At 49.4% G+C, this 25,809-nt stretch overlaps 2 protein-coding genes across 4 annotated transcripts; both read left to right on the forward strand.

The window, feature by feature from the left end:
• Window positions 1-581: 581 nt before the first annotated feature.
• Window positions 582-15,500, forward strand: Tas1r1 (taste 1 receptor member 1). Of its 2 annotated transcripts, XM_004657685.2 has the most exons (6): window positions 582-907; window positions 6,420-6,726; window positions 8,762-9,523; window positions 9,923-10,135; window positions 12,771-12,891; window positions 14,546-15,500. In XM_004657685.2, the coding sequence occupies exons 1-6, from the start codon at window positions 717-719 to the stop codon at window positions 15,475-15,477; spliced, it is 2,526 nt and encodes an 841-aa protein (XP_004657742.2). In that variant the 5' UTR covers window positions 582-716; the 3' UTR covers window positions 15,478-15,500. The 2 variants fall into 2 exon arrangements, with proteins under 2 accessions (XP_004657742.2, XP_004657743.2); XM_004657686.2 differs by lacking the exon at window positions 8,762-9,523.
• Window positions 15,501-15,935: 435 nt separating this feature from the next.
• On the forward strand, window positions 15,936-24,185 carry Zbtb48 (zinc finger and BTB domain containing 48). Of its 2 annotated transcripts, none has more exons than XM_045151300.1 (11): window positions 15,936-16,036; window positions 16,534-17,232; window positions 17,637-17,878; window positions 21,101-21,212; window positions 21,772-21,864; window positions 22,216-22,302; window positions 22,414-22,568; window positions 22,939-23,075; window positions 23,147-23,311; window positions 23,676-23,764; window positions 23,841-24,185. In XM_045151300.1, exons 2-11 carry the CDS (start codon window positions 16,537-16,539, stop codon window positions 24,135-24,137), a joined length of 2,073 nt encoding a protein of 690 aa, XP_045007235.1. In that variant the 5' UTR covers window positions 15,936-16,036; window positions 16,534-16,536; the 3' UTR covers window positions 24,138-24,185. The 2 variants fall into 2 exon arrangements, with proteins under 2 accessions (XP_045007235.1, XP_045007236.1); XM_045151301.1 differs by having other exon boundaries at window positions 22,237-22,302.
• The last annotated feature ends 1,624 nt before the right edge of the window (window positions 24,186-25,809 follow it).

Here is a 25,809-nt window from a genome sequence, read left to right on the forward strand (position 1 = left end):
AAAAGGGGGAAACAAGAAACCCTGAATTTAGTTAGCCACAGAGCCATCTCTCCGGAAATCCACCTGGGATTTTTTTTTTCCTTCCTGCAGATTCAAAAAAAAAAAAAAAAAGCCCTCCATGATTGGCATTTTAAACAAAATCAGAGTGTTTGCATATGTTTGGTTTGCATACATCTGTCTTTGCAGGACCCTGGGTAGCTCACACTGATTTGCTCACACTTTAAATGCTTGAGAACGGGGTTCTAGGAGTGGAGGTATCAGCTCAAAGCGGTCTTTATAAACGGATCAGTTTTAAATTGTGCAGCATGCTAGTGGAAATGGTTTAGCCAGTAGTCCCAGTTCCTCAGGAGGTTGAGGCAGGAGGATGGCCTCATCTTTCCGGTAGCAATTCTGCACATCCTGCCTTTCCCTGCCCCACCCCCAAGGGCTCCCTTCCTGAGCCAGGTGAAGCCAAAGGCACCAGAGCAAGAACAGAACCCACAACCGTCCAGAGGAAGGGTCGCTGGGGACCGCCTGGTTTGCATCTGTGGCCTTGGTTCCTGAGTGGAAACACAAGCCCGGAAGGCCAAGTCTTAACAGCCTGCTCTCTACTACCAGGCTTCCAATCCCACTTAGCATGAAGTTGCTAAGCATTCTTGCAGGTGTACTTAAGCAGCTGGTCCTGTCTTGTCAGATGTGCGGTGCAGCCATGCCAAGCACAGGGGCATCTGGCCAGCATGTTACTCCTCATAGCTCACCTGATAGGCCTGCAGCTCTCCATTTCCGGGAGCTTGGCTTTAAGCTGCCACAGAACGGAGTCATCTCCTGGCTTCAGCCTTCCAGGGGATTACCTCCTCGCAGGCCTGTTCTCCCTCCACTCTGACTATCTACAGGTGAGAAGCCAACCCCAGGTTACCTTCTGTGACAGGTGAGTGTGGGACCAGTAGGATATATAGCTTAGTTGGTAGAATACTTGCTTACCATGCATGATGCCATGGGTTTAACCCCCAGCATCACATGAAACTCAGTGTAATGACATACTACTGTAATCTTAGCACTCAGGAGTTGAAGGTAAGAGGTTCAGAAGTGGGCTGGAGAGATGGCTTAGTGGTTAAGGCCCTTGCCTACAAAGCCTAAGTATCCAAGTTCCAGTACCCACGTATATACATCTGGAGTTTGTTTGAAATGGGTAGAGGCCCTGGTATGCCATTCTCTTGCTTTTAAAATTATTTTAAATTATTTATTTATTTGAGAGGGAGAGAGGCAGATATAGAATGGGCACACCAGGGCCTCCAGTCACTGCAATTGAGAACTCTAGACACATGTCCCACTTGTGCATCCGGCTTACGTGGGTACTGGGGAATTAAACCTGGGTTCTTAGGCTTTGCAGGCAAGTGCCTTAAGAGCTAAGCCATCTCTCCAGCCCTCTCTCTACCTCTACCTCACTCTCTCACACACACATAAATAAATTAAAAAAAAAAAAAAAGGTTTTAGTTTATTTTTGTTTTTCGAGGTAGGGTCTCACTCTAGCCCAGGCTGACCTGGAATTCACTATAGTCTCAGGGTGGCCTTGATCTCATGACAATCCTCTTACCTCTGCCTCCCGAGTGCTGGGATTAAAGATGTGTGCCACCACACATGGTTTAAAGCCTGGGCTAGAGTGAGACCCTACCTCGAAAAACAAAAAATTGAAAAAAAATAAATTTTTAAAAATGTATTTATTTAAGAGAGATAGAGAGAACGGGAACATCAGGGCCTCTAGCTGCTGCAAACAAAACTCTGGATTGCATGTGCCACTTTGTGCATCTTGCTTACATGGATCCTGGGAAATTGAACTATGGTCCTTTGGCTTTGCAGGCAAGTGCCTTAACCACTAAGCCATTTCTCCAGCCTGATACCTTCCTTTTAAAGAACTCAGTAGAGACTTCAGAATGCTGTTGGGCCCAGCTACTGGCTGACCATTGGCCTAGAAGGAAGGTTCTGGAACCCTGATATATAAAGACCAGATATAGGCTACCGATGAGCTGGTTGGGAAAAATGGTTGTGAAGAGGGCAAAAGAAAACTGGTTTCATATAACTGAAGAACTTTGTGTACAAGGAGTACTGAGGCCAGGCACGGTGGTGCACACCTTTAATCTTGGCACTCTCAGGAGGCTGGGGTAATAGGATCACCATGAATTTGAGGCCAGCCTGGGACTGCAGAGTTAGATCCAGATCAGCCTAGGCTAGAGTAAGAATTTAACTCAAAAATAAATGAGGGGTGGGCTGGAGAGATGGCGTAGCAGTTGCGCTTGCCTGTGAAGCCTAAGGACCCCGGTTCGAGGCTCGGTTCCCCAGGTCCCATGTTAGCCAGATGCACAAGGGGGCGCACGTGTCTGGAGTTCGTTTGCAGAGGCTGGAAGCCCTGGCGCGCCCATTCTCTCTCTCTCCCTCTATCTGTCTTTCTCTCTGTGTCTGTCGCTCTCAAAAAATGAAATAAAATAAAAAATTAAAAAAAAAATAAATAAATGGGGGGTAAGCTATAATGTTCCCTACCTGAACTTCACGTTGCCCTTAAAGCACAAAGCCAGGTCCTAAGTTAACCAAAGCTATAATTTTAAAGATGGAAACTGAAGCAGGAAAGTCTTTCATTGGAGGCATTTCCTTGTGCCTTAGAGGTGCTAATATTGAAATTAGGAGGGGGCTGGAGGGATTGCTCAATGGTTAAGGTGCTTGCTTGCAAAACCTAACAATCCATGTTCGATTCCCCAGTACCCATGTAAAGCTAGATCTACAAAAGGGAACACATACGTCTGGAGTTTGTTTGCAGTGGCTGCAGACTCTGGTGTGCCCATGTCATTCATTTTTTTCTCTCTCTCTGTATCTCACTGCTTGCAAATAAATATATTTAAAAAAAAAAAAAACACAATTAGGAGGAAAAATAAGACCCTTTCTCTTCCAATCATGAAGTTATAAATACCAGTTTGTCCATCCAAGCCACTGGCTAAAGCATTGTGGGAAGGGCAGAGGGAGGCATAGGAAGTAGGAAAGCATGTTCTTAATGTGAAAAACTCTTGGAACCTATTTTTTTTCAACTTTGAACTCTGAAACTTAGTGGCAGGGTTCAGTCTCTAACAGCACAAACTTCACTGAGTCCATTCAAGGGTTGAATACTTAAAAAGTCCTGGTCTCAGGAAATAGTTAACTTCCATATTAGGGTAGTGATTCACTTGAAAAACAAAATAAAATCTTCAGATTAATTGACATCCAAAATGCTCTGTCTTGAATCATGAGACCCATCAGTTCTTGGTATCATCTACAGCTACATTGTTAAATCATTTTGGATGTCTAACAATTTTGTTTAAATGCAAACTCCATACCATACTGTCAGTTTTGTCTTAATAAGGCTATAGATTTGGGTCTGAAGAGATGGCTTAGCATTTAAGGCATTTGCCTGCAAAACCAAAGGATCCCAGTTCAATTCTCCAGAACCCACATAAGCCAGAGGCACAAGGGGACATATGCCTCTGAAGTTTGTCTGCAGTGGCTGGAGGCCCTGGCAAGCCCATTTTTTCTCTCTCTCTCCCCTTCTCTCTCTCTCTCCCTCTCTCTCTCTCTCTCGCAAATAAATAAATTATATATATATATATACATATATATGTATATATATATGGGGTAGGGGAAGGGCTGGGCATGGTGGCTCACACCTTTAATCCTAGCACTCAGGAGGCAGAGGTAGGAGGAGCACCATGAGTTCGAGGCCACCCTGAGACTACTACATAGTGAATTCCAGGTCAGCCTGGGCTAGAAGGAAACCCTACCTCAAAAAAAGGGGGGGTTGTGAGGAGCTGGAAAGATGGTTTAGTGGTTAAGGCGCTTGCCTATGAAGTCTAAAGACCCAGGTTCAATTCCCCAGTACCCACTTAAGTCAGATGGACATGGTGTTCCATGCACCTGGAGTTCATTGTAGTGGCTTGATGCTCTGCTAGTCTCTCTGTCTCTCTCTTTCTCCCTCAGTCTTTCTCTCAAATAAATAAAAATAAAATTTACCAAAAAAAAAAAAAAAAAAAAAAAAAGCTGGGTGTGATGACCCATGCCTTTAATCCCAGCACTTGGGAGGCAGAGGTAGGAGGATCACTGTGATTTTGGGGCCACCCTGAGATTACATAGTGAATTCCAGGTCAACCTGAGCTAGAATGAGACCCTACCTCGAAAAACCAAAAATAAATAAATAAGTAGGGGCACACTTTTAATCCCAGCACTCAGGAAGCTGAGGCTAGAGGATCACCATGAGTTGAATGCCAGCCTGGGGAACTAGAGTTCCCTTTTGTGAAAATTCAAAAACAATGAAAATAAACTTAGGACTGGAGAGATGCCTTAATAGTTAAGGTGCTTGCCTGTAAAACCTAAGGACCCAGGTTTGATTCTCTAGATCCCATGTAACCCAGACGCACATGGTGGCACACGCATCTGGAGTTTGTTTGCAGTGGCTAGAGGCCCTGGCGTGCTCATTCTCTCTCTAATAAATAAACTATTAAAATAAAATAAAATATTTTAAACGGTCCTAGAACTTGGGAGGCAGAGGTAGGAGGATTGCTGTGAGTTCTAGGCCACCCTGAGACTACAGTGCATTCAGGTCAGCCTGGGCTAGAGTAATACCCTACCTTGAAAAATCAAAAAAATAGAATAAAATAAATAATTAAAAATAAAAATAAGGGCTGGAGTGATAGCTTAGCAGTTAAGGTGTTTGCCTGCAAAGCCAAAGGATCCCAGTTTGATTCTCCAGGACCCATGTAAGCCAGATGCACACGGGGGTGCATGCATCTGGAGTTCGTTTGCAGTGGCTAGAGACCCTGGCATGCCCATTATCTCCCTCTCTGCCTCTTTCTCAAATAAATAAATTAATTAAATACATTTTGAAAATAAAATAAAATAGGGCTGGGCATGGTGGCACTCGCCTTTAATCCCAGCACTTGGGAGGCTGGGTAGGATGATCGCTATGAGTTCAAAGCCACTGAAAGCTACATAGTGAATTCCAGGTCAGCCTGGGCTAAAAAATAAATGAATAAATAGATCAATATCAAACTCCTCTAGCACAATCTAGTCCCAAGATATACTAATGTGATGCTTACATACTGAAGAATGATGGTAGGAAGTTACTATCTTTCTTTCTTTTTCAAGGTAGGGTCTCATTCTGGTCCAGGCTGATCTGGAGCTACCTATGTAGGCTCAGGGTGGCCTCAAACTCATGGCAATCCTCCTACCTCTGCCTCCCGAGTGCTGGGAGGATTAGAGGCATGCGCCACCAGGCCCAGCTAATTTCTTTTGTTTCTTGAGGTAGTGTCTCGCTCTAGCCCGGGCTGACCTGGAATTAGTCTCTGCCTCTGGAGGAATGCTGGGATTAAAGGTGTGTGCCACCATGCCTGGCAAGTCTTTAATTTCCATAATTAAAGCATTATACTTCTGTAAGAGCAGAAACTTTGTATGTGCAGTAAAGCACTACAGTGTATAACATACAATAGTTTCAAATCTGAGCTACTCCAGGCTGCATTCATGATGCTGGAAGTGATGACAGTTATGGTGCAAAGGACACGCACTGTGTGTTCAGAACCAAGTGAAGTCACAGGATGCAACATGGGTGAGCACTGCCAGAACACCTCAGATTCAAATTCATTACATGTTTGATGTTTTTTATATAAGAATAGGTGTGCCAGGGCCTCCAGCCACTGCAGACTCCAGACCCCTGTACTGCTTTTCCGCATCTGGCTTTTATGTGGGTATTAGAGAATCAAACCAGGGTTGCCAGGCTTTGCAAGTGTTTAACCATTGAACCATCTCTCCAACCCCACATGTTTTATTTTTTTCATTTATTTATGAGAGAGAGAGAGAATGGCACACTCGGTCCTCTAGCTACTGCAAATGAACTCCGGATGCATGTGCCACCATGTGCATCTGGTTTACGTGGGTTCTGGGCCCTTAGGCTTCACAGGGAAATTCCCTAACTGCTAAGCCATCTCTCCAGCCTGATTGATTTTTTTGTTGTTGTTGTTTTGTTTTTCGTGGTAGGGTTTCACTGTAGCCCAGGCTGACCAGGAATACACTATGTAATCTCAAGGTGCCCTTGAACTCATGGTGATCCTCCTCCCTCTGCTTCCCAAGTGCTGGGATTAAAGGCGTCCACCACCACGGCCTGCCCAAATTTGATTTTTGAGTTGCTTTTTGGTAATTCCATGTTCAGAAACCTGTTACTGTTGCCAATTTTTTTTAGTCCCTAGGACTGTTAACACCTCTTGAAATTATGTATTCCTCAAGGGCCCTGCTGAGGTCACTGTTGCATAGGCTTGAACAATGAATGACCTCAGAGGTGCCTTTCTGCCTCCAAAGCCTGAGATGCTGAGTCTGAAGGGTCTTGGTAGGTGGGGGTCTCAACCTTCTCAACTCTCGCTGGGCTTTTCCCACAGACCTGACAGCTTCAATGGCCATGGCTACCACCTCTTCCAGGCCATGCGATTCAGCATTGAGGAGATAAACAACTCCACAGCCCTGCTGCCCAACATCACCCTGGGATACGAGCTGTATGACGTGTGCTCAGAGTCCTCCAATGTGTATGCCACACTGCAGGCGCTCTCCCTATGGGACACTGGCCACATAGAGGTGCAAGAGAACCTTTACAACTACTCCCCCAAGGTGGTAGCAGTCATTGGGCCTGACAATACCAACCACGCTGTCACAACTGCTGCCCTGCTGAGCCCCTTTCTGGTGCCCCTGGTAAGCTGGAGTCTGAGATTCCCCTCTACAAGGCCAGCATGGGCTGGGGTGGGTGGGGGTGGTGGGAGCTGCTATCCCCTGAGGTTAGACTAGCCACCTTGATCTTTTTTAAAAATATTTTATTTGCCGGGCGTAGTGGCACACACCTTTAATCCCAGCACTCGGGAGGCAAAGGTAGGAGGATCATTGTGGGTTCAAGGCCACCCTGAGACTACATAGTTAATTCTAGTTCAGCCTGGACTAGAGTGAGACCCTACCTCGGACCACCCCCCCCCCCAAAAGAAACAGATGCATGCACCACCTTGTGCATCTGGCTTTACTTGGGCACTGAGGAATCAAACCTGGGTCCTTAGGCTTCCACAGGCAAGCACCTTAACTGCTAAGCCATCTCTCCAGCCCCACCTGATCTCTTTTTTAAAAAATTTTTTTGGTTTATTTTTATTTATTTATTTGAGAGCGACAGACAGAGAATGAGGCAGAGAGAGAGAATGGGCGTCCCAGGGCTTCCAGCCACTGCAGACGAATCCTGAATTCCAGATGCGTGCGCCCCCTTGTGCATCTGGCTAACGTGGGTCCTGGGGAATCGAGCCTCGAACTGGGGTCCTTAGGCTTCACAGGCAAGCGCTTAACCACTAAGCCATCTCTGCAGCCCCCACCTTGTTCTCTTCAATCACATTACACAAGCCCCTGCCCGCTTCTCCAAGGGCTGCTTCCAGATGATTTCCCCACATTAGCCCTTGTGGGAAATCATCCTTCTTTGGAAGTGCTAGGATTATAGTCCATTCCTAGCTAAATCCGTCACTTTTTAGAGATCATCACTGTGTTAGTTACCTTCTCATATCTGAGAAAAATCAATTTAAAAGAACTGGACGTGGTGGCCTACACCTTTTTTTTTTTTTTTTTTTTTTTTGTTTTTTTTTGAGGTAAGGTCGCACTTTAGCCCAAGCTGACCTGGAATTCACTCTGTAGTCCCAGAGTGGCCTTGAAGTCATGGTGATTCTCCTACCTCTGCCTCCTGAGTGCTGGGATTAAAGGCATGCGCCAACACATCCGGCTGCCACACCTTTAATCACAACCCTTGGGAGGCTGAAATAGAAGGATCATCTTGAGGCCAAACTGGGGCTACAGAGTGAGTTCCAGGTCAGCCTGGGCTATAGTGAGACCCTGCCTCAAAAAAAAAAAAAATCAATTTAGGGGAATAAAAGTTTATTTGAGTCCATCATGGAAGGCTGGCAGGAACTGGTCACATTCAGCCCACATTGAGGAGGTCAAGTGATGAATGGCACATGCTCAGCCAGCTCTTCCCCCACCCACCCCCAGCCCCTGAGGTTGGGTCTCTAGCCCAAGCTGGCCTGGAATTCACTATGTAATCTCAGGGTGGCCTCGAATTAATGGCGATCCTCCTATCTCTGCCTCCTGAGTGCTGGGATTAAAGGCATGCACCACCGTGACGGCTCAAGCTCTCTTGTTTTTACAGTCTAAGGAACCTAGCCCATTGGATGGTGCTGCCCATAGGATGGGCCCTCCCATTTCACCTAATCTAGAAAAATCCCTCACAGATGTGACCAGGGACTTGTTCCTATGGTCTAGTCCTGTGAAGTAGACAATAGAGAGTGACCATCACAGTCATCTAGATGATTCCGCTGTTTCCCTACTCTAGTCTTGGGCCTTTCCCTCACATTCCTCCCTGGAAGTAGAGCACGCCGTTTCAGGATGAAAGTGAGCCCCTCAGTTTGACCTCCTATGCTGGCCTGCTCATGCTAATCACCTCTGGCCAAGTGGAAACTTCTGTAGTGCCCACCTTACTCCCTGTGGACACAGTTTGCTCCGTGTGCTCGGAACATGTGTCCCTTCCATGTGGTCCACCAGGCAGAGGCCCACACCTCTCTCAGAATCCTCCTTAGTGGAGACTGCTCTCCTGTTCTCTATCCTCCCTGTATTTCACACCTAGCACAATGCTAAACAGATGCTGGGGGGTGGCCCTTTAGTCAAGGTTGATGCCACTGATCCTGCTGAATGGACCTCTCCCCCACAGGTCAGCTACGAGGCCAGCAGCACGATACTGAGTGCAAAGAGGCAGTATCCCTCTTTTCTGCGTACCATCCCCAGCGACAAGTACCAAGTGGAGGTCATGGTGCTGCTGCTGCAGAAGTTCGGGTGGGTCTGGATCTCGCTGGTTGGCAGCTATGGTGACTACGGACAGCTTGGGGTGCAGGCGCTGGAGGAGCTGGCCACGCGGCGTGGCATCTGTATTGCTTTCAAGGCTATCATACCTTTCTTGGCCAAGGTGGGTGACAAGTCGATGCAGGCCATGATTGACCACCTGGACCAAGTCAGGACCACCGTGATTGTGGTGTTCTCTAATCGGCACCTGGCCGCGGTGTTCTTCAAGTCTGTGGTTCTGGCCAACCTGAATGGCAAAGTGTGGATCGCCTCAGAAGACTGGGCCATTTCCACACACATCGCCCGCGTGCCTGGGATCCAGGGCATTGGGACAGTGCTGGGTGTTGCCATCCAGCAGAGGCCTGTCCCTGGCCTGAAGGAGTTTGAACAGGCCTATGCCCAGGTAGAAAAGGGAGCCCCTAGGCCTTGCTCCGAGGGCTCCTGGTGCAGCAGCAATCAGCTCTGCAGAGACTGCCATGCTTTCTCGGCACACCACATGCCCGCGCTTGGAAACTTCTCCATGAGTGCTGCCTACAATGTGTACCAGGCGGTGTACGCTGTGGCCCATGGCCTCCACCAGCTCCTGCGCTGCACCTCTGGAGCCTGCTCCAGGGACCCAGTCTACCCCTGGCAGGTAAGAGCACAGCCAGTGTCCTAGTATCCAGGAAAATAGCCGATCCTGAAGACAAGCCGAGTAGGCGCTCACTGGCTGCCCTGGGAGCCACTGACGGAGGGCTGGTCTTGGTTTAGACAAATCTTTCTCCTCTGAGCCTTGCCTTGTCCTACCACCATGCCTCAGTGCATCAAGGCTAAAAATCTCTGCAAAGACATCCTTTGGTAAAGACCGTCTCTCAGGAAACTGGTCAGCAGGGTAGAGGGTCTTCCAAGGAGGGGAGGGGACACTAACACTAAAGAAAGAACTGTGACTTTTGGAGGGTTGGCACCAGCCGGGAGAAAATCCCAAGAGATGTCTGTGGGCTTGCTTCCTGGGATGTCTGGTCCATGGTGGCTTCATGATATCTGTTTGTCCCAGCTTCTGGAGCAGATCCACAAAGTGAATTTTCTACTACATGAGGAAACAGTGACATTTGATGACAATGGAGACATTCTAAGTGACTATGCTATCATTGCCTGGGACTGGAGCGGGCTCACATGGACCTTCAGCAACATTGGCTCTGCCACATGGTCTCCAATTCGCCTGAGTTTAAATGAGACAAAAATCAAATGGCATGGGAACAACAGCCAGGTAAGGGGATGTGATCATCACTAGGTAACGGTCTTATGGTGCCCAGAGCCTGAGAAGCTATAATTACTCTGCTCAGTCCTAGTTTCATGTGCTAACAGATGCCCATTGGCAACCAGGGCCTCTGTGCTGTGAGCCTGGAGGGCAGAGGCATGGAGAATATTGCTTCTGTTCCATGTGTGAACTGTTCTTTGACTTGGAGTCTTCTGTGTGGTTGCAGAAACCCTGTGGCTTATGATTATTTTGATTATTATCATTATTACTTTTTTTTTTTTCAAGGCAGGGTCTCACTGTAGCTCAGGCTGACCTGGAATTCACTGTCTCAGGCTGGCCTCAAACTCAGTGATCCTCCTACCTCAGCTTTCCAAGTTCTGGGATTAAAGGCATGTGCCACCATGCCTGATGAAAAAAAACATATAGATTTTTAAAAATTAATTATTTTTTATTAACAGCTTCCATGATTATAAAAATACCCCATGGTAATACCATCCCTCCCCCACTTACACCTTTGAAACTCCACTCTCCATCATAGCCCCTCCTCATCTCAATCAGTCTCTCTTTTACTTTTGATGTCTTGATCTTTTCCTCCTCTTATGATGGTCTTATGCAGGTAGTTTCAGGCACTGTGAGGTCATGGATATCCAGGCCATTTTGTGTCTGGAGGTAGCATGTTGTATAGAGTCCTGCCCTTCCTTTTGCTCTTACATTCTTTCCACCACCTCTTCCACATTAGACACTGAGCCTTGGAAGGTGTGATACAGATATTGCAGTACTGAGCACTGTGGTCATTTCTTTCTATCACCATGATGCCTTCTGAGTCGTCCCAAGGTCACTGCCATCTGAAAAGAGATTCTCAACCAAAAGTGAGAGTAGCATTAATATAAGGGTGTGAACATTAACAGAAGTGCTTACTGGGCAGTTTGATAAGCATAGTATATACATTTGGCCAGACAACAGCAGACATTATACCCCTAGGACTCATGACTACCCCTATTTTAAATTTTCAGTATCAGGGATGTATTCCCTTCCCATGGAGCAGGCCTCCAGTCCAATTAGAGGGCAGTTGGTTTCCCCCATAACAGACGTGCCACTATTTGAAAAATACATATTTTAAATATTTTATTTATTTATTGGCAAACAGAGAGAGACAAAGAAAATGGGTGTGCCAGGGCCTCCAGCTCCTGCAAATGAACTCCAGATGCATGTGCAACCTTGTACATCTGGCTTTAGATGGGTGCTGGGGAATTAAACTCTGGCCCTTAGGCTTTTCAGGAAAGTGCCTTAACTGTTGAACCATCTTCCCAGACCCCCAATTATTATTATTATTTAGTTTTGGTTTTACAAGGTAGGGTTTCACTCTAGCCCAGGCTGACTTGGAGTTCACTATGTAGTCTCAGGGTGGCCTCAAACTCACTGCGATTCTCTTACCTGTGTCTCTTGAGTGCGGGGATTAAAGGTATGTGCCACCAACCCTAGCTCCAATTATTTATTTATTGTTTTTTTGAGGGTCTTGCTCTAGCTCAGGCTGTTCTGGAATTTACTCGGTATTCTCTCAGGGTGGTCTTGAACTCACACAATCCTCCTACCTCTGCCTCCTGAGTGCTGGAATTCAAGGCATGCACCATCATACCCTTCTGTTCCAATTTTTTTTGTTTGTTTTGTTTTGTTTTGAGGTAGGATCGGTCTCATTCTAGCTCAGGTTGACCTGAAATTCAATATGTAGTCTCAGGGTGGCCTCGAACACTCAGCGATCCTACCTTTGCCTCCCGAGTGCTGGGAATAAAGGCTGGCATCACCACCACACCTGGTCTAATTTTTTAAAAATATTTTATTTTTATTTACTTGAGAGAGAGAGAGAGAGAGAGAGAGAGAGAGAGAGAGAGAGGGAGAGAATGGGCACACCAGGTCATCCAGCCACTGCAAACAAACTCCAGATGCAAGCAACATCTTGTGCTACAACTGGCTTACATGAGTCCTGGGGAACTGAACTGAGGTCCTTTGGCTAAGGTCCTTTTGCTAAGCTATCTCTCCAGCCCTATTGTTTTTTAAATTTTTATTTATTTGTTTGAAAGCAAGAGAGAGAGAGAATGGGAACAACAGGGCCTCCAGCCACTGCAAACAAACTCCAGATGTGTGTGCCCCCTTGTGCATCTGGCTTACATGGGTTCTGGGGAATTGAGCCTTGAGCCAGGGTCTTTAGGCTTCACAGGCAAGTGCTTAACTGCTAAGCCATCTCTTCAGCCCTCCAACCCTATTTTTAAGATAAGGTCATGGCGAGGAGTGATGGTACACACCTTTAATCCCAGGATTTAGGAGGCTGAGGTAGGAAGATCACCATGAGTTCAAGACCAGCCTGGGACTACAGAGTTCCAGGTCAGTCTGGGCTAGAGTGGGACCCTACCTTGAAAAACCAAAACAAACAAACAAAAAAGATATGGTCTCATGTAGTTCAGGATGGCCTCCAACTCTTTAAGTAGCCAAAAATTACCTTCTGATCCTCCTGCCTCTACCTCCTGATTGCCAGGAACACAGGCATGTGCTGCCATGCTCAGTTTTATGTGGTGCTGGGCTTCATACATGCTAGGCAAACATTTTACCAACTGAGCTACATTTCCAATCTACTTGTGACTTCTTACAGGTGCCCACATCTGTGTGTACCATGGACTGTCTTGAAGGGCACCACAGAGTGGTTGTGGGTTCCTATCACTGTTGCTTTGAGTGTGTGCCCTGTGATGCTGGGACCTTCCTCAACAGGAGTGGTGAGTGACCCACTATCTCAGTGTCTTTACTGCAGTTGGAAGGACCTCTCTCAGGTGTTTGCATGCACACTTGGCCCCAGAGCCAGGTCTTAGTTCACAGGCCTGTAAGTGTCAGTTAGGTACAGGTTGGAGGACACCTGACACTGGACTGCATTCTGACCAGGTAGAATCCACCTCCTGAAGACCTCACAGAAAGGTATGTCCTCTGTTAAGAGAGCCCCTCCCCCTCACAGCTCCCACACATGGAGCTCATCCGAGTTCAACCTCTTATCCAAACAGATGTAGCAATTCTCCTTGTTACTGTCCTTAGTTTTATGAAGTCTCCTCTCTTGCACATGCCAAGGAGCATCAGTACCTAAACAGCTTGTCCTAAATGTAGGTCCAGCACATCTGCAGCAGAAAAAAGCCAGCATGCTCCATGTAGTAACTCAAAGTGGAGATCAGGGAACACATTAGGTAACTATGAACTTGACTCAGAGCTGGATTCCAGGGGCCACATTTTCCTTTTCCTCTCTCTTTGGGGATGGAATGTATATCATCTGTCCTCGGAGCCAGGACTCTGACATCTCAAAGCAGAAGCTCAGAAGGTGAATTTGGTGCTGGAGAGAGATGAAAATACTTTACCTTTGGGGCTGGTTGATCTCACTGGCATGTGGATAACTACTAGAGTTAAGACCGTCTTTGTTTGCAAATCTCCCTTGACACCATAAGATAAAACATGTGTCTCCAATAGGTAATGAACACAGGCATTTGATTTTGTTATTAGGTATGGACATATTTCATCTCATTTATTTTTAAATATTTTATTTTTATTTATTTATGAGAGAGAAAGAGAATGGGCATGCCAGGGCCTCTAGCCACTGCAAAAACCTCCGGACACATGTGCCACCATGTGCATCTGGCTTATGTTGGTTCTGGGGAATTGAACCTGGATTCTTAGTTTTCATAGGCAAGCACTTTAACAAATGCCTTAACTGCTAAGCCATCTCTCTAGCCTTTTCTTTCTTACTTACTTATTTTCAGCTTTTTTTTTTTTTTTTTTTTTTTTTGAGGCAACTCAGCTCAAGTTGACCTGGAGTTCACTATGTATTCTCAGGGAGGCCTCAAAATCATGGCGATCCTCCTACCTCTGCCTCCCAAGTGCTGGGAGTAAAGGCATGCAAGACCATGCCCAGCTTTATTTTCAGTTTTTTGAGGTAGGGTTTCACTCTAGCCCAGGCTGACCTGGAATTCCCTATGTAGTCTCAGGCTGGCCTCGAACTCACAGCAATCTTCCTACCTCTACCTCCTGACTGCTGGAATTAAAGGTGTGTGCCACTATGTCTGACATTAAATAAAGTGTTTTTTTTAAATTTTTATTAACATTTTCCATGATTATAAAAAAATATCCCATGGTAATTCCCTCCCTCCCCCCACACACTTAAATGTTTTAAATTAAAAAAAAAATAAGTAGCTGGGCATGGTGACTCCAACACAGGCATTTTGAGGAGACTCTTGGCCTAGGCTGGTCTAGGCTTCCCCAATCACTGTGCCTCCAGAGTCTAGGTGGCCAGGTACAATTCTGCCAGCATCTTATAGGCCTGCATGACCTTTCTCCATTTTCTTGCAACTCACCTGGCTCTCAAGAACATTCTTTGCTTTCTTTCCCTTTCAGACCTCCATGTCTGCCAGCCTTGTGGAAAAGAAGAATGGGCACCTGAGGGAAGCCAGACCTGCTTCCCCCGCACCGTGGTGCTCTTGGCTTGGCATGAGCCCATCACTTGTGTGCTATTGGCAGCTAGCACCCTGTTGCTGCTGGTAGTGGTTGGGACTGCTATGCTGTTTGCCTGGCACCTTCACACTCCTGTTGTGAGGTCAGCTGGGGGCGGGCTGTGCTTCCTGATGCTGGGCTCCCTAGCAGGGGGTACTTGCAGCCTCTATAGCTTCTTCGGGGAGCCCACGGTGCTTACATGCTTGCTACGCCAGGCCCTCTTTTCCCTCGGTTTTGCCATCTTCCTGTCCTGCTTGACAGTCCGCTCTTTCCAACTCGTCATCATCTTCAAGTTTTCCACCAAAGTCCCCACATTCTACCATGCCTGGGTCAAAAACCATGGTGCTGGCCTTTTTGTGGTCATCAGTTCGGCGCTGCATACGTTCATCTGTGTCTTGTGGCTTGCAGTGTGGACCCCACTGCCTACCAGGGAGTACCAGCGCTTCCCCGAGTTGGTGATGCTTGAGTGCACAGAGGACAGCTCTGTGGGCTTCCGGCTGGCTTTCACCTCCAACGTCCTCCTGTCGGTCAGCGCCTTTACCTGCAGTTACCTGGGCAAGGAACTTCCAGAGAACTATAACGAGGCCAAATGTGTCACCTTCAGCCTGCTCCTCAACTTCGTCTCCTGGATCACCTTCTTCACCATGGTCAACATCTACCAGGGCAAATACCTGACCGCGGTCGATGTGCTGGTGCGGCTGACCACCCTGAGTGGCAGCTTTAGTGGTTACTTCCTCCCCAAGTGCTATGTGATCCTGTGCCGCTCCGACCTCAACAATACAGAGCACTTCCAGGCTTCCATCCAGGACTACACGAGGCGCTGTAGCTCCACCTGATCAGCGGGGCCCGGAGGCACCGGGCGAGAGGACTGCAAGGAAGACTCCGCTTCCCCGAGAGCTGAAGGTCGAGCGGGGCCGGGGATAGGGAGACCTTCGGATTCCTGCGTCTCAGCTGGTGGTGTTATAAGGACCCGGGATTCCCAGCCGGTCCTCCGAGGATGCCAATAAAAGACGTGAAAAGTACCTGTGACTTCTTAGCAGTGCTTCCGGTCTGGGGGAGGAGGGGGTGGGACTTCTATTTAGCCCGAGCCTGGTCCTAGATTAGGCGCCTGGTTGCTGTTGCTAGGCGACTTTGGAAGTGGAACATGGCCCCGCTTTCCATGCGTCTCATTGGTTGTGCTCCGAGGCTCCTCCCCCGAGGGGGCGGGATCTAGGAACTCTGCGCCTGCAAGGCGTCACGCAGAGGCCGAAGCGCTCACACGTCACGTCCGGCGCGTCGACGACGGCGGCGTCGGTGTCCTGTGGGCGGGGCACGTCAGGCAGTGGCAGTTGGTCCGTGGGCTGTGGACGCTGCACGGCCGAGGCCAGTGCGGCCGGTGCAGGGAAGACTAGCCGGGTGAGGAAGGCTTGGGGCTCCAGAAGCCGGGATGCGGGCCCCCCGGGGCCGCTGACCGAGGCATGGCTGCCTTCCGTCGGCCACTCGCTACCTGTCGGCGCAGCGTGGGCTTGGGTTATTTGTGCGCAGCCGCAGCCCCGGGGTGCTGAAGCTGTGCATGGAGTATCAGGTTGCGATCACTCCCGCTTCATATTCCCAAACTTTGATTTTTACGCCCCCCCACCCTAAGTACCCCTGGCCCTGTCCCCGCCATCCCCACCACCCGGAACTGTCTCCTTTAGCCAATCCAGTGCTGGCCCCCGCCCTCGGGAGGCTGTCACTCTGTTACATTCCACCCCATACACCCTCTAACCTTGACCCCAGCTCTTCTCATCCTGTTACGGGTGATTGTCAGAGTCCAACTCCCTTTCTTTCTCCTCAGGTCCAGGCGCTTTCTCACTTACTAACGTTTGGGCTGACCGCAGTGTCTTTTTCTTTTTTGCCTTCCTTTCCTCCAGATCATGGACGGCTCCTTCATCCAGCACAGTGTGAGAGTTCTGCAGGAACTCAACAAACAGCGGGAGAAGGGGCAGTATTGCGATGCCACCCTAGATGTTGGGGGCCTGGTGTTCAAGGCACACTGGAGTGTCCTTGCCTGCTGCAGTCACTTCTTTCAGAGCCTCTATGGGGACGGCTCAGGGGGCAATGTCGTCCTCCCTGCTGGTTTTGCTGAGATCTTTGGCCTCCTGTTGGACTTCTTCTACACTGGTCATCTCGCCCTTACTTCAGGGAACCGGGATCAGTTGCTCCTGGCAGCCAGGGAGTTGCGAGTGCCAGAGGCTGTGGAGTTATGCCAGAGTTTCCAGCCAAAAACCTCAGTGGGACTGGCACCAAGTAGCCAGAGTGGAGTGGGGTCATCTGCCTCACAGGATATGAAAACTCACCTCAAAAAACCAAATGACTTGGAGGAGGAGGAGGAGGAGGAAGTTTCAAGGACTCTGGGCCTGGCCCCCAAGGATAAGGAATCCAGAGAAAGTCATAGCCCCCTGAGGCCCCAGCTCAATCCCCCTGCTCAGAGCAGCCCCTCCTTTCTTAGTGGGAAACTCAAGCAGGCTCTGAAGTCTTGTCCCTCAAAGGACAAAGAGCATGAGGACTGTAAAGTGCTCCCAAGGTCCTTCCAGGCCGAGGCTGCCCCATTGCAGGGCGAGAGTAATGAGGTACATGCCCAGGGTCCTAGAACTGGGTAGGCATGAGAAGGGTGGAAAATATTGACACTTTTCTGGGGGCAGTCTGCCCCCCCCCCAGCTAGAATTCCTGTTTTATAGAATAGGCTTTCTCAAAGCATAGGGAGCCAATGGCCTCAGCTGATCTTTCTATGAGCCACAAATGTCCACAGTTGCCCGCTTCTTTGGGGGGGTGGTGTGGGCAGTCTCAGGGTCAGAGGTGTTTTCTTTTGGATAGGGAAATTTGGCTGGCACCTCGCCACTTCTTCCAAACCCAAGATTCTGTTCCGATGAAGAGAATTGTCTTAGGTGGGGCTTGGGTTGGAAAAAGCTGGGTCCCCACAGCCCCTACTGATACTTGATGACTCCACCCCCTCCTGCTGCCTCCTCTGCTCTAGTGGGAAGTGGTGGTACAAGTTGAGGACGACGGGGATGGCGATTACGTTTCTGAGCCCGAGACTGTGCTGACCAGGAGGAAGTCACATGTAATCAGAAAGCCCCATGCTGCTGAGCCAGCCCTGGGTGCAGGTTCCCTAGCAGCCGAGCCTACTGAGAACAGAAAAGGTACAGCGGTGCCAGTTGAATGCCCCACATGTCATAAAAGGTTCCTCAGCAAATATTATCTAAAAGTCCACAACAGGTAAATGCTCAGTTTTTCTATTTTCTTTTCCCATCTGCTATTCCCACATTGGGGGAGGAGTTTGCACTTCCCACTTCTGTGCTCTGTCAGGGTTGGGGGCTCTTTCTGAGCCATATAATGCCTAGTGTTGGCAGGTCTCTGATTATCAGAAATGAGGAACCTCCCTTTGGGTCAGATTCTTCTCCCCTCCCCCTCTTGTAATCTTGCTGTTGGAGGTGGGTTTGTGGAACCTTATAAACAGGTTCTGCCCACTGTGGACTTTGACTGTGAGCTAGCTTCTGCCAAGAAGGTGAGAGAAGCCTTTGGCTCTTGAGCTGGAGTGTAGGTCTGACTGTAGGAATTTCCACAGCCTGCTGATGTGGGCTTTGGCAAGATGCTGGTCTTTGAGATTGGTGCAACTTGTGTTTCTGGGGATGTTAGTGCTGTGGATCAGTAGAACATAAATGGTATTTGACTAAAGATGCAGGAGCCCTCTAAGGCTGGTATTGTTTTTGTTTTTTCAAGGTACAGTCTGACTCTAGCCCAGGCTGTCCTGGAACTCTTGTAGTTCCGTAATGGTCTTGAACTCACAATGATACTCCTACCTCTGTCTCTTAAGTGCTAGGATTAAAGGTATGTACCACCATGCCCAGATAACTTAATTCTTTTTTTTTCTGTTTTTTTTTTTCAAGGTAGGGTCTCACTCTAGTCCAAGTAATTCTTCTTAATGTCAATTCAGTGCCTTAGACAAACCAGCCACATTTTAATGCTTATTAGCCATGTGGCCTGGTCCCTGCAGACCAAGCATTTCATTATCACAGATCGTTCTCTTGGATGGTGCTGTTTCAGAGCCCCTGCGTGGCTTTTGGGGACAGCAGCTAGATGACATACCTTCCAGTTCTGCCATTCCCCAACCCATGACATCACTCACTAGTTCATGACAGTATGCTTGCCTAACAGTCCAGGCTGTGCTACACACCTGTTGTCAGTGCTTGCCTGGAATTGGAGCTGGTCTTGAGACTGGCTTGCCATACCTGAGCTTGGCCTTCTGAGAGCTATAACTAGTGGAGTCCTTGGGTGAGCCCAGTGTAGGGGGAACCCTGAGGGTATGAAAATTCTTCTCAGATGCCCCAGTCACTGCTAGCAAGAGACTAGTGCAGGGCACTGTCTCCTTTCATTCATAACTTGGTTTCTGGTTTGTTAGGTGACCCTGAGGACTGGAAGGGAAAGTGGTGTCTTCAAGGGATCTTTGAAGCTGGGTATGGTGGCTCAAGCCTGTAACCCCAGCACTTGGGAAGTGGAAGCAGGAGGATGGACATTTAAGGTCATCCTCATCTAAATAGTGAGTTCTGAGACCAGCTTGGGTTACAGGAGATGTCTCAAAAAAAAAAATGAGAATTGGTCATGGTGATTCATGCTCATAGTCTCAACATTCTGGAGACTAAATAAGGTTGCTGTGAGTTCAAAAAACCAAACTGGTGTTGGGTATGGTGGCAAATGCCTTTAATCCCAGCACTCAGGAGGCAGAGGTAGGAGGATCTCCATGAGTTCGAGGCCACCCTGAGACTACATAGTGAATTCCACATCAGCCTGGGTTAGAATGAGACCCTACCTCGAAAAACAGAAACAAAAAAACAAACCAAACAGGCCATTGTAATGGTAGAGGATAAGGGGATGAGGACACTTGTGGTAGAGGGTGAAAGGAGTGCTTGGCTTCTGGAAACTTGGGGAATACTTTCGGGTAGGGCAGTACAGATGGAAACAAGACTGACAAGTAAATTTGCAGCTTGCTAGAAGTGAGCGGGTTTTAGAAGGACGCAGGAGCAAAGCATGGTGGCTGACACCTATAATTCTAGCATTCACAAGACTGAGGCAGGAGGATTACTGTAAATTCAAGGCCAGCCTGGATTACAGTGAAATATACTGTTTCAATAGAGCAAGAGGAACAAGGAGTAGGATGGAAAAAAGCAGGAGAGCAGGGCCTAAGGCTTGGGGTGTTCTGACAGGGTCACCATACACTTTCAAATAACTGGGGAATGTACTAAGAGGATGAGATTTTTTTTTCTTTGACCTCTTGGGTGCCGAGTATCAAACCCCAGAACCTCCATGGCTTTACCCCCTTTTTCCTTATTGTGAGACAGTTAATTCAGGCTGGCCTTGAATTCACTCTGCAGCCTATGTGGTATATAAGCTTTCAGTCCTTCTGCCTTAGGCCACTCACGTGGCTGGGAATGGGCTGGGGATATAGCCCAGTAGTAGGATTCTCACGAAGATAAGACTTGAAGGAGGGTAAGGAAGTTATCCACAGAGGTGAACATTCTTGGCAAGAACAAGAACCAGCACTAATGCCCTCAGTTAGGAATGAACCTGGCAGAAGTAAGGGGTAAGGGCCTGATGGGCTAGGGGACAGATGGGGACTTTAGAGCAAGGCCAGTTGAAGTGAGAGGCAGACTTACTAAGCCACCCACGCCCTCATGAGAGTCCCTACCTTTCAAGTTCAAATGGGAAGCACTGAGCTGGGCGAAGTGGCACATGCCTTTAATCCTAGCCCTTAGGAGGCACCCTGAGACAACATAATGAATTCCAGATCAGCCTGGGCTAGAGTGAAACCCTACCTCAAAAAACCAAAATAAATAACCAAAAGGGAAGCACTGGAGGGTTGTGAACCAGGAGGTGATGGGATGAGGGCTTTCCCATCTTTGGAGGGCCCCTGTGCTTTCTGACTTTCTTCAGACCTGTCAGGAAGGCTGGTTGGGAGCCAGGAGAGCAGTGGTAACTCATGGGGCTCCAGGGGCTGCAGCAGCCACACTTTCTGGTAGTACCAAGGTGAAGTGGGCAGACTAACCACAGTGTTGAAGGTGGAGCCATAGAAAGAGGCTGCCACTAGGCTTCGCCAACAGCCTTTGTGCTAGTGAGCTCTAATGGACCATTTAGGGAGGTTAGCAAAGGTGGGGTTGCCTCCTGGCTCTCAGATGTCTCCTCTAGCAGAGGGCTTAGGGGCCTATGGGCATCATGTCCTTCCTTGCTGAGGGTCTCCATACTGTAGGGATTCCTGGGCTTTCCTCTGCATGCTCAGCTTGACTGTCATTAGCCCACATGCTGAGCCCTGGCTGGCCTCAGGACACCTCTTCCTGCCTGCTGTGCATCACAGCACAGTTCTGTGGCTGAAGCTGGAGGGCGTCCTGGGTCAGGAGAGTTAGACCCTCTCAGCTCCTACACCCCTCTGGCTTTTCTTCCTGGCAGGAAACACACTGGGGAGAAACCCTTCGAGTGTTCCAAATGTGGGAAGTGTTACTTTCGGAAGGAGAACCTCTTAGAGCACGAAGCCCGGAATTGCATGAACCGTTCAGAACAGGTACTTGTGGGCAGGAGCACACCGACCTGTGTTTTCATACCATCTGGGAAGGGCCCCAGGCTACCCAGTGGGGACTATAAGCACACATCTATGCTATCAACTCCACATCCTAATACAGGTCCAAAGGACAGAAGGGGCAATCTCGGAGGGACATGGGAGATATATTGAGTTTGCTTGTTCAGCATCCTGGCCTAGCTCCACCTTGGACTTTGGAGCAGGACATCCTCTGTAAAGGATGGCTGCTGGAAGGGCCACCTTAACTACCCCACTGCTGTGCCATGTGGGTAGTATCTGGCTAACCCCCTTCCTCTTCCCAGAGGCTGGTTGGTAGCAGCTGAGCCTCTGTCCCCAGTCTGTCTGGGCCTGAAAAGGCCCTGGCTTGTAATGTGCAGTGCTCTGTGATGGTCAGAGCAGGCGGGTTACATGTTGCCCTCTCCCACCATAGCATCCCCCACCCCGGGCAGACACTTCCTAGCAGCAAGTGGAAGTCCCAGCCGAGGCTGCCATCACAGGCACAGGCCCTCCCTGATGCTGGCCCTGCTTGCTCCTCAACTGCCAGGTCTTCACGTGCTCTGTGTGCCAGGAGACCTTCCGCCGGAGGATGGAGCTGAGGGTGCACATGGTGTCCCACACAGGAGAAATGCCCTACAAGGTCAGGCTCAGTTTGTCCCTAGGGCCATGGGTCGGGTGGGGCTAGGTTGTGGCAGTCCCAGAGTCCCCTTTGGCTTGGGGTGGTGTCTAGTGCCTCTCCTTTGATAGTGCTCAGGAGCTTGCCTTGCCCTTCCAGTGACACTGCATCTGCAATAGGCCAGTGGCTGCAGCTTCTCCATGTAGGGTAACAACAGTTCTCTGGGCATGGTGTGAGCAAGCTGAGCACTTCTCCCTCCAGAAGCCAGGGACCCTCTTTGCATCTGGGCTGCACCCTCTCTTCACCATCTCACCAGATGGCAGCATTCTATCCATTGTAGGCTGTCCTGGAGGTGACCCTGGGCCTGTTTTTCAGTGTTCCTCCTGCTCCCAGCAGTTCATGCAGAAGAAGGACTTGCAGAGCCACATGATCAAGCTACACGGAGCCCCCAAGCCCCACGCAGTAAGTGCCATACAGCTGGGGCTGGGTGTGCCTGGATGCTGGGACTCCTGCACAGCCCAACCCAGGCCTCATATGGTGCTGGGCCCTCTGCCTATCCCGCCTGCCCTGCAGTGCCCTACCTGTGCCAAGTGCTTCCTGTCCCGGACAGAGCTGCAGCTGCACGAGGCCTTCAAGCACCGTGGGGAAAAGCTATTCGTGTGTGAAGAGTGTGGACACCGTGCCTCGAGTCGCAATGGGCTGCAGATGCATATCAAGGCCAAGCACAGGTGCGGGTCTGTCCTCCCTTCCCAGAGTGTGGCCCCGCTGATGGCATTGTCAGAAAGGAAGCAGCTGGGCACAGGCCTGTGGAGGAGTGTGCCTCCACCCTAAACCTAACAAAAGCTTGCTGGGCTTGGAGGGGGGCAAGGGGGAAAGTGAGGCTGAGGCAAGGCTTTCCCTCCCTGGGCAAATTCTTGGTTTTCTCACCTTCCTGGGACTCCCTACTCCATACATTTCCCTCCTACTGCCTGATTAGAGGTGGTACCCCTTTCTTGGTACCACCCAAATCTCCTTGCTTGCCATGCCCCAGCTATAGCAGAGTGAAAGGAGACCACTTTGCTCAGTGATGGCCTCTGCCTCTTATCTCCCTTTGAACAGGAATGAGAGGCCATATGTCTGTGAGTTCTGCAGCCATGCTTTCACTCAGAAGGCCAATCTCAACATGCACCTGCGCACACACACAGGCGAGAAGCCATTCCAGTGCCACCTCTGTGGCAAGACCTTCCGCACCCAAGGTGAGCCAGGCCTGTCACCTTTTTTCCCTAAGGCAGAAGCCAGTGGCTGAGCCGTGCCTTGTCCCCCACAGCCAGCCTGGACAAACACAACCGCACCCACACTGGTGAGAGGCCTTTCAGCTGTGAGTTCTGTGAGCAACGCTTCACTGAGAAGGGACCCCTTCTGAGACATGTGGCTAGCCGCCACCAGGAAGGCCGGCCTCATTTCTGCCAAATCTGTGGCAAGACCTTCAAAGGTACCTGGGCAAGCTGTGGAGACAGTGGAGACTTGGCTATCTCCATTTTCTGTTCACCTGAGTTGGAGGGTGTTGGAGTCTACACAGAGATCAGGGGCAATGTGGCTTCCAGATGCTTCTGAGTAGCTGTTAAAGTTCTTCCCTTTTCCATGTGCCAAGAAAAAAAGCTTAGTGGAAGTCATACAGGAGCGCCGCCCTGGTACCTGTGACCTCAGCATGGTGCTGTAGAGCCTGGAATTGGAGAACTTCCTGTCAAGAGCATCTTGACTGTGTCCTGGGCACTGGGGTTCCTATCTCCCATCTCAAGGCCCTATCCCCTCTATGTTTCCCACTCCTAATGCCAGTGGCTCCATCCTTCTTGCAGCTGTGGAACAGTTACGTGTGCATGTCAGGCGACACAAGGGGGTGAGGAAGTTCGAGTGCAGTGAATGTGGCTACAAGTTCACTCGGCAGGTAGGTGGACTGAGCCCTGGGCCCCCTTCCTATCCTTCAGGTTCCTCCCCAGCTCTGAGCTTGCTCTTCCCCCTAGGCTCACCTGCGGAGGCATATGGAGATCCACGATCGTGTGGAGAACTACAACCCAAGGCAGCGCAAACTCCGCAACCTCATTATTGAGGACGAGAAGGTGGTGGTAGTGGCACTGCAGCCACCGGCAGACCTGGAGGTGGGCTCGGCTGAGGTCATTGTGGAGTCCCTGGCTCAGGGTGGCCTGGCCTCCCAACTCCCTGGCCAGAGGCTATGTGCAGAGGAGAGCTTTGCCAGCCCTGGAGTCCTAGAGCCCTCGCTCATCATCACAGCTGCGGTCCCTGAGGACTGTGACACATAGCCCACCCTGACCCCTTAGATCCATCCCTGAATAAATCATGTGACTTTAGACTTGCTTGTGGGATGGTCTTTGGCTTGGTATTCTAGATCAGCGGCAGACTATAGTGAATCGCTTCCTTCCTCCCACCTGAGCCCTCGTGGTACTCACCCAGTCCTCTAGATCTGAGCAGCTGTGAGGGCCAAGCCTCTGGCTTTCTGGTTATCTTCTATTCCTCGTTCTTCCAGGATGTTGGAACCAGAAGCATTGGCTAAACTGGTAGCATTCTTGTTCTAGTGGTGATGCCAGCCAGTGGAATAGAATTCACCACTAAGCCTCTGAAGTCAGACAAGTGGCTAGGGTCCATGATGACGGCCCCACTGGCTAGAGTAAAACCATTCTTGAGTGGACCTGAACACTCCTAGAGCAGTTAAGCAAGCTAAGCTAGTTGGCCACATATTCACAAAGGGACCCATCCATTGAGAGGGCCCTAGCTTGGTCTGTCCAAGAAGGTAAGGCCCACCTTTGAATGTGAAGGAGCCTTGGTGGTGCTCAGCTTCTGCAGTGGTGGGGTACAGTGAGTAATGGAAAGAAATACACATGGGTGCTACAGTGGACTGCCTGTTTAAATTTCTTCCCAAGTTCTTTATTAGCCCTGGGACCCTGAGAAAGTTACTACTTCATGGTATTAGGAACGTGCTATTTGCTTGCTTCTTAGGCAAAAATTAAGCAGCAAAGCTTGCTGGATAGGAAGCCACTGAATACTTATCTGAGAACTGGTGTCTGCTCTTAAAATGGCTTTCAGCTGGCCATGGTGGCATGCACCTTTAATCCCAGCACTTGGAAGGCAGAGGTAAAGATCTCTGAGAGTTTGAGGCCACCCTGAGACTACATGGTGAATCCCAGGTCAACCTAGGCCAGAATGAGATCCTACCTTGAGAAAACAAACAAGAAAAAGATGGCTCTCATGCCTATCAGGTGGTATGGTTGAGGACTGGGGGTCTGGAATCCCTCCACCTGATGCTGAGGCTTCCCCATATCTTGGTGGCTGGGCATAAATATCCCAGAGGTCAAAAGTATGAGGTCCTTTCATGACCTAGCTCTGGCAATCACGTGCAGTCATGTAACTGCCATATCCTTTTGGATGACACCATCACCAGGCCCTCCACAGATCAGAGGAGACATTAGACCTCTGATTGCTTGGTAGGAGGGGTGGACACATTTTGAAATTGCCCCCCAGTAGGCTGAATCAGTGGTAATGATGGTCACAGCCTTGTATAATCCCATTGCTGGGCTCACGTGGAGGCCGTCCCCCACTAAAATTCCTCCTGGAGTTGGAGGCTTAGGAAAGTTTGTTTCAGACTCAGACCACCCATCCAATTTTCCTTTTCTCTGAGCCTTGGGAACTCAGCTTATTTGGGGATCCTCCTTTAGGGGCTTCACCACTCCAGTTCTAAGACTGATCCCACAAGGATCACACTGCAGTACAAGGGGGAAGAGCATAAACTTTAAGCAGAGGTTGAGATGTCACCTGTTCTCAGCATTTCTCCACCTCCTGATGAACTAAAGAGAAAGGGTCACAAAGTTTGCCCCTTCACCTGCTGCCTCCAGGACCCTTTCTTCTGATTCCCTATTGCTGGCCTTAGCCTGAAGGATTTTCAGAGCCACAGCAGGAAGATAGACATGACACTGAGTG

Source organism: Jaculus jaculus, chromosome 5 (genome assembly GCF_020740685.1).
Source record: "Jaculus jaculus isolate mJacJac1 chromosome 5, mJacJac1.mat.Y.cur, whole genome shotgun sequence".
NCBI lineage: Eukaryota > Metazoa > Chordata > Mammalia > Rodentia > Dipodidae > Jaculus > Jaculus jaculus.

Bases quoted from the DNA above. Each gene is read 5' to 3' on its own strand.
- Tas1r1 (XM_004657685.2), top strand. From the start codon at position 717: ATGTTACTCCTCATAGCTCACCTGATAGGCCTGCAGCTCTCCATTTCC. The intron at 908-6,419 runs GTGAGTGTGGGA...CTTTTCCCACAG, and splicing joins CAGGTTACCTTCTGTGACAG to ACCTGACAGCTTCAATGGCC. The intron at 6,727-8,761 runs GTAAGCTGGAGT...TCTCCCCCACAG, and splicing joins GCCCCTTTCTGGTGCCCCTG to GTCAGCTACGAGGCCAGCAG.
- Zbtb48 (XM_045151300.1), top strand. From the start codon at position 16,537: ATGGACGGCTCCTTCATCCAGCACAGTGTGAGAGTTCTGCAGGAACTC. The intron at 17,233-17,636 runs GTACATGCCCAG...CCTCTGCTCTAG, and splicing joins TGCAGGGCGAGAGTAATGAG to TGGGAAGTGGTGGTACAAGT. The intron at 23,076-23,146 runs GTGAGCCAGGCC...TGTCCCCCACAG, and splicing joins CAAGACCTTCCGCACCCAAG to CCAGCCTGGACAAACACAAC.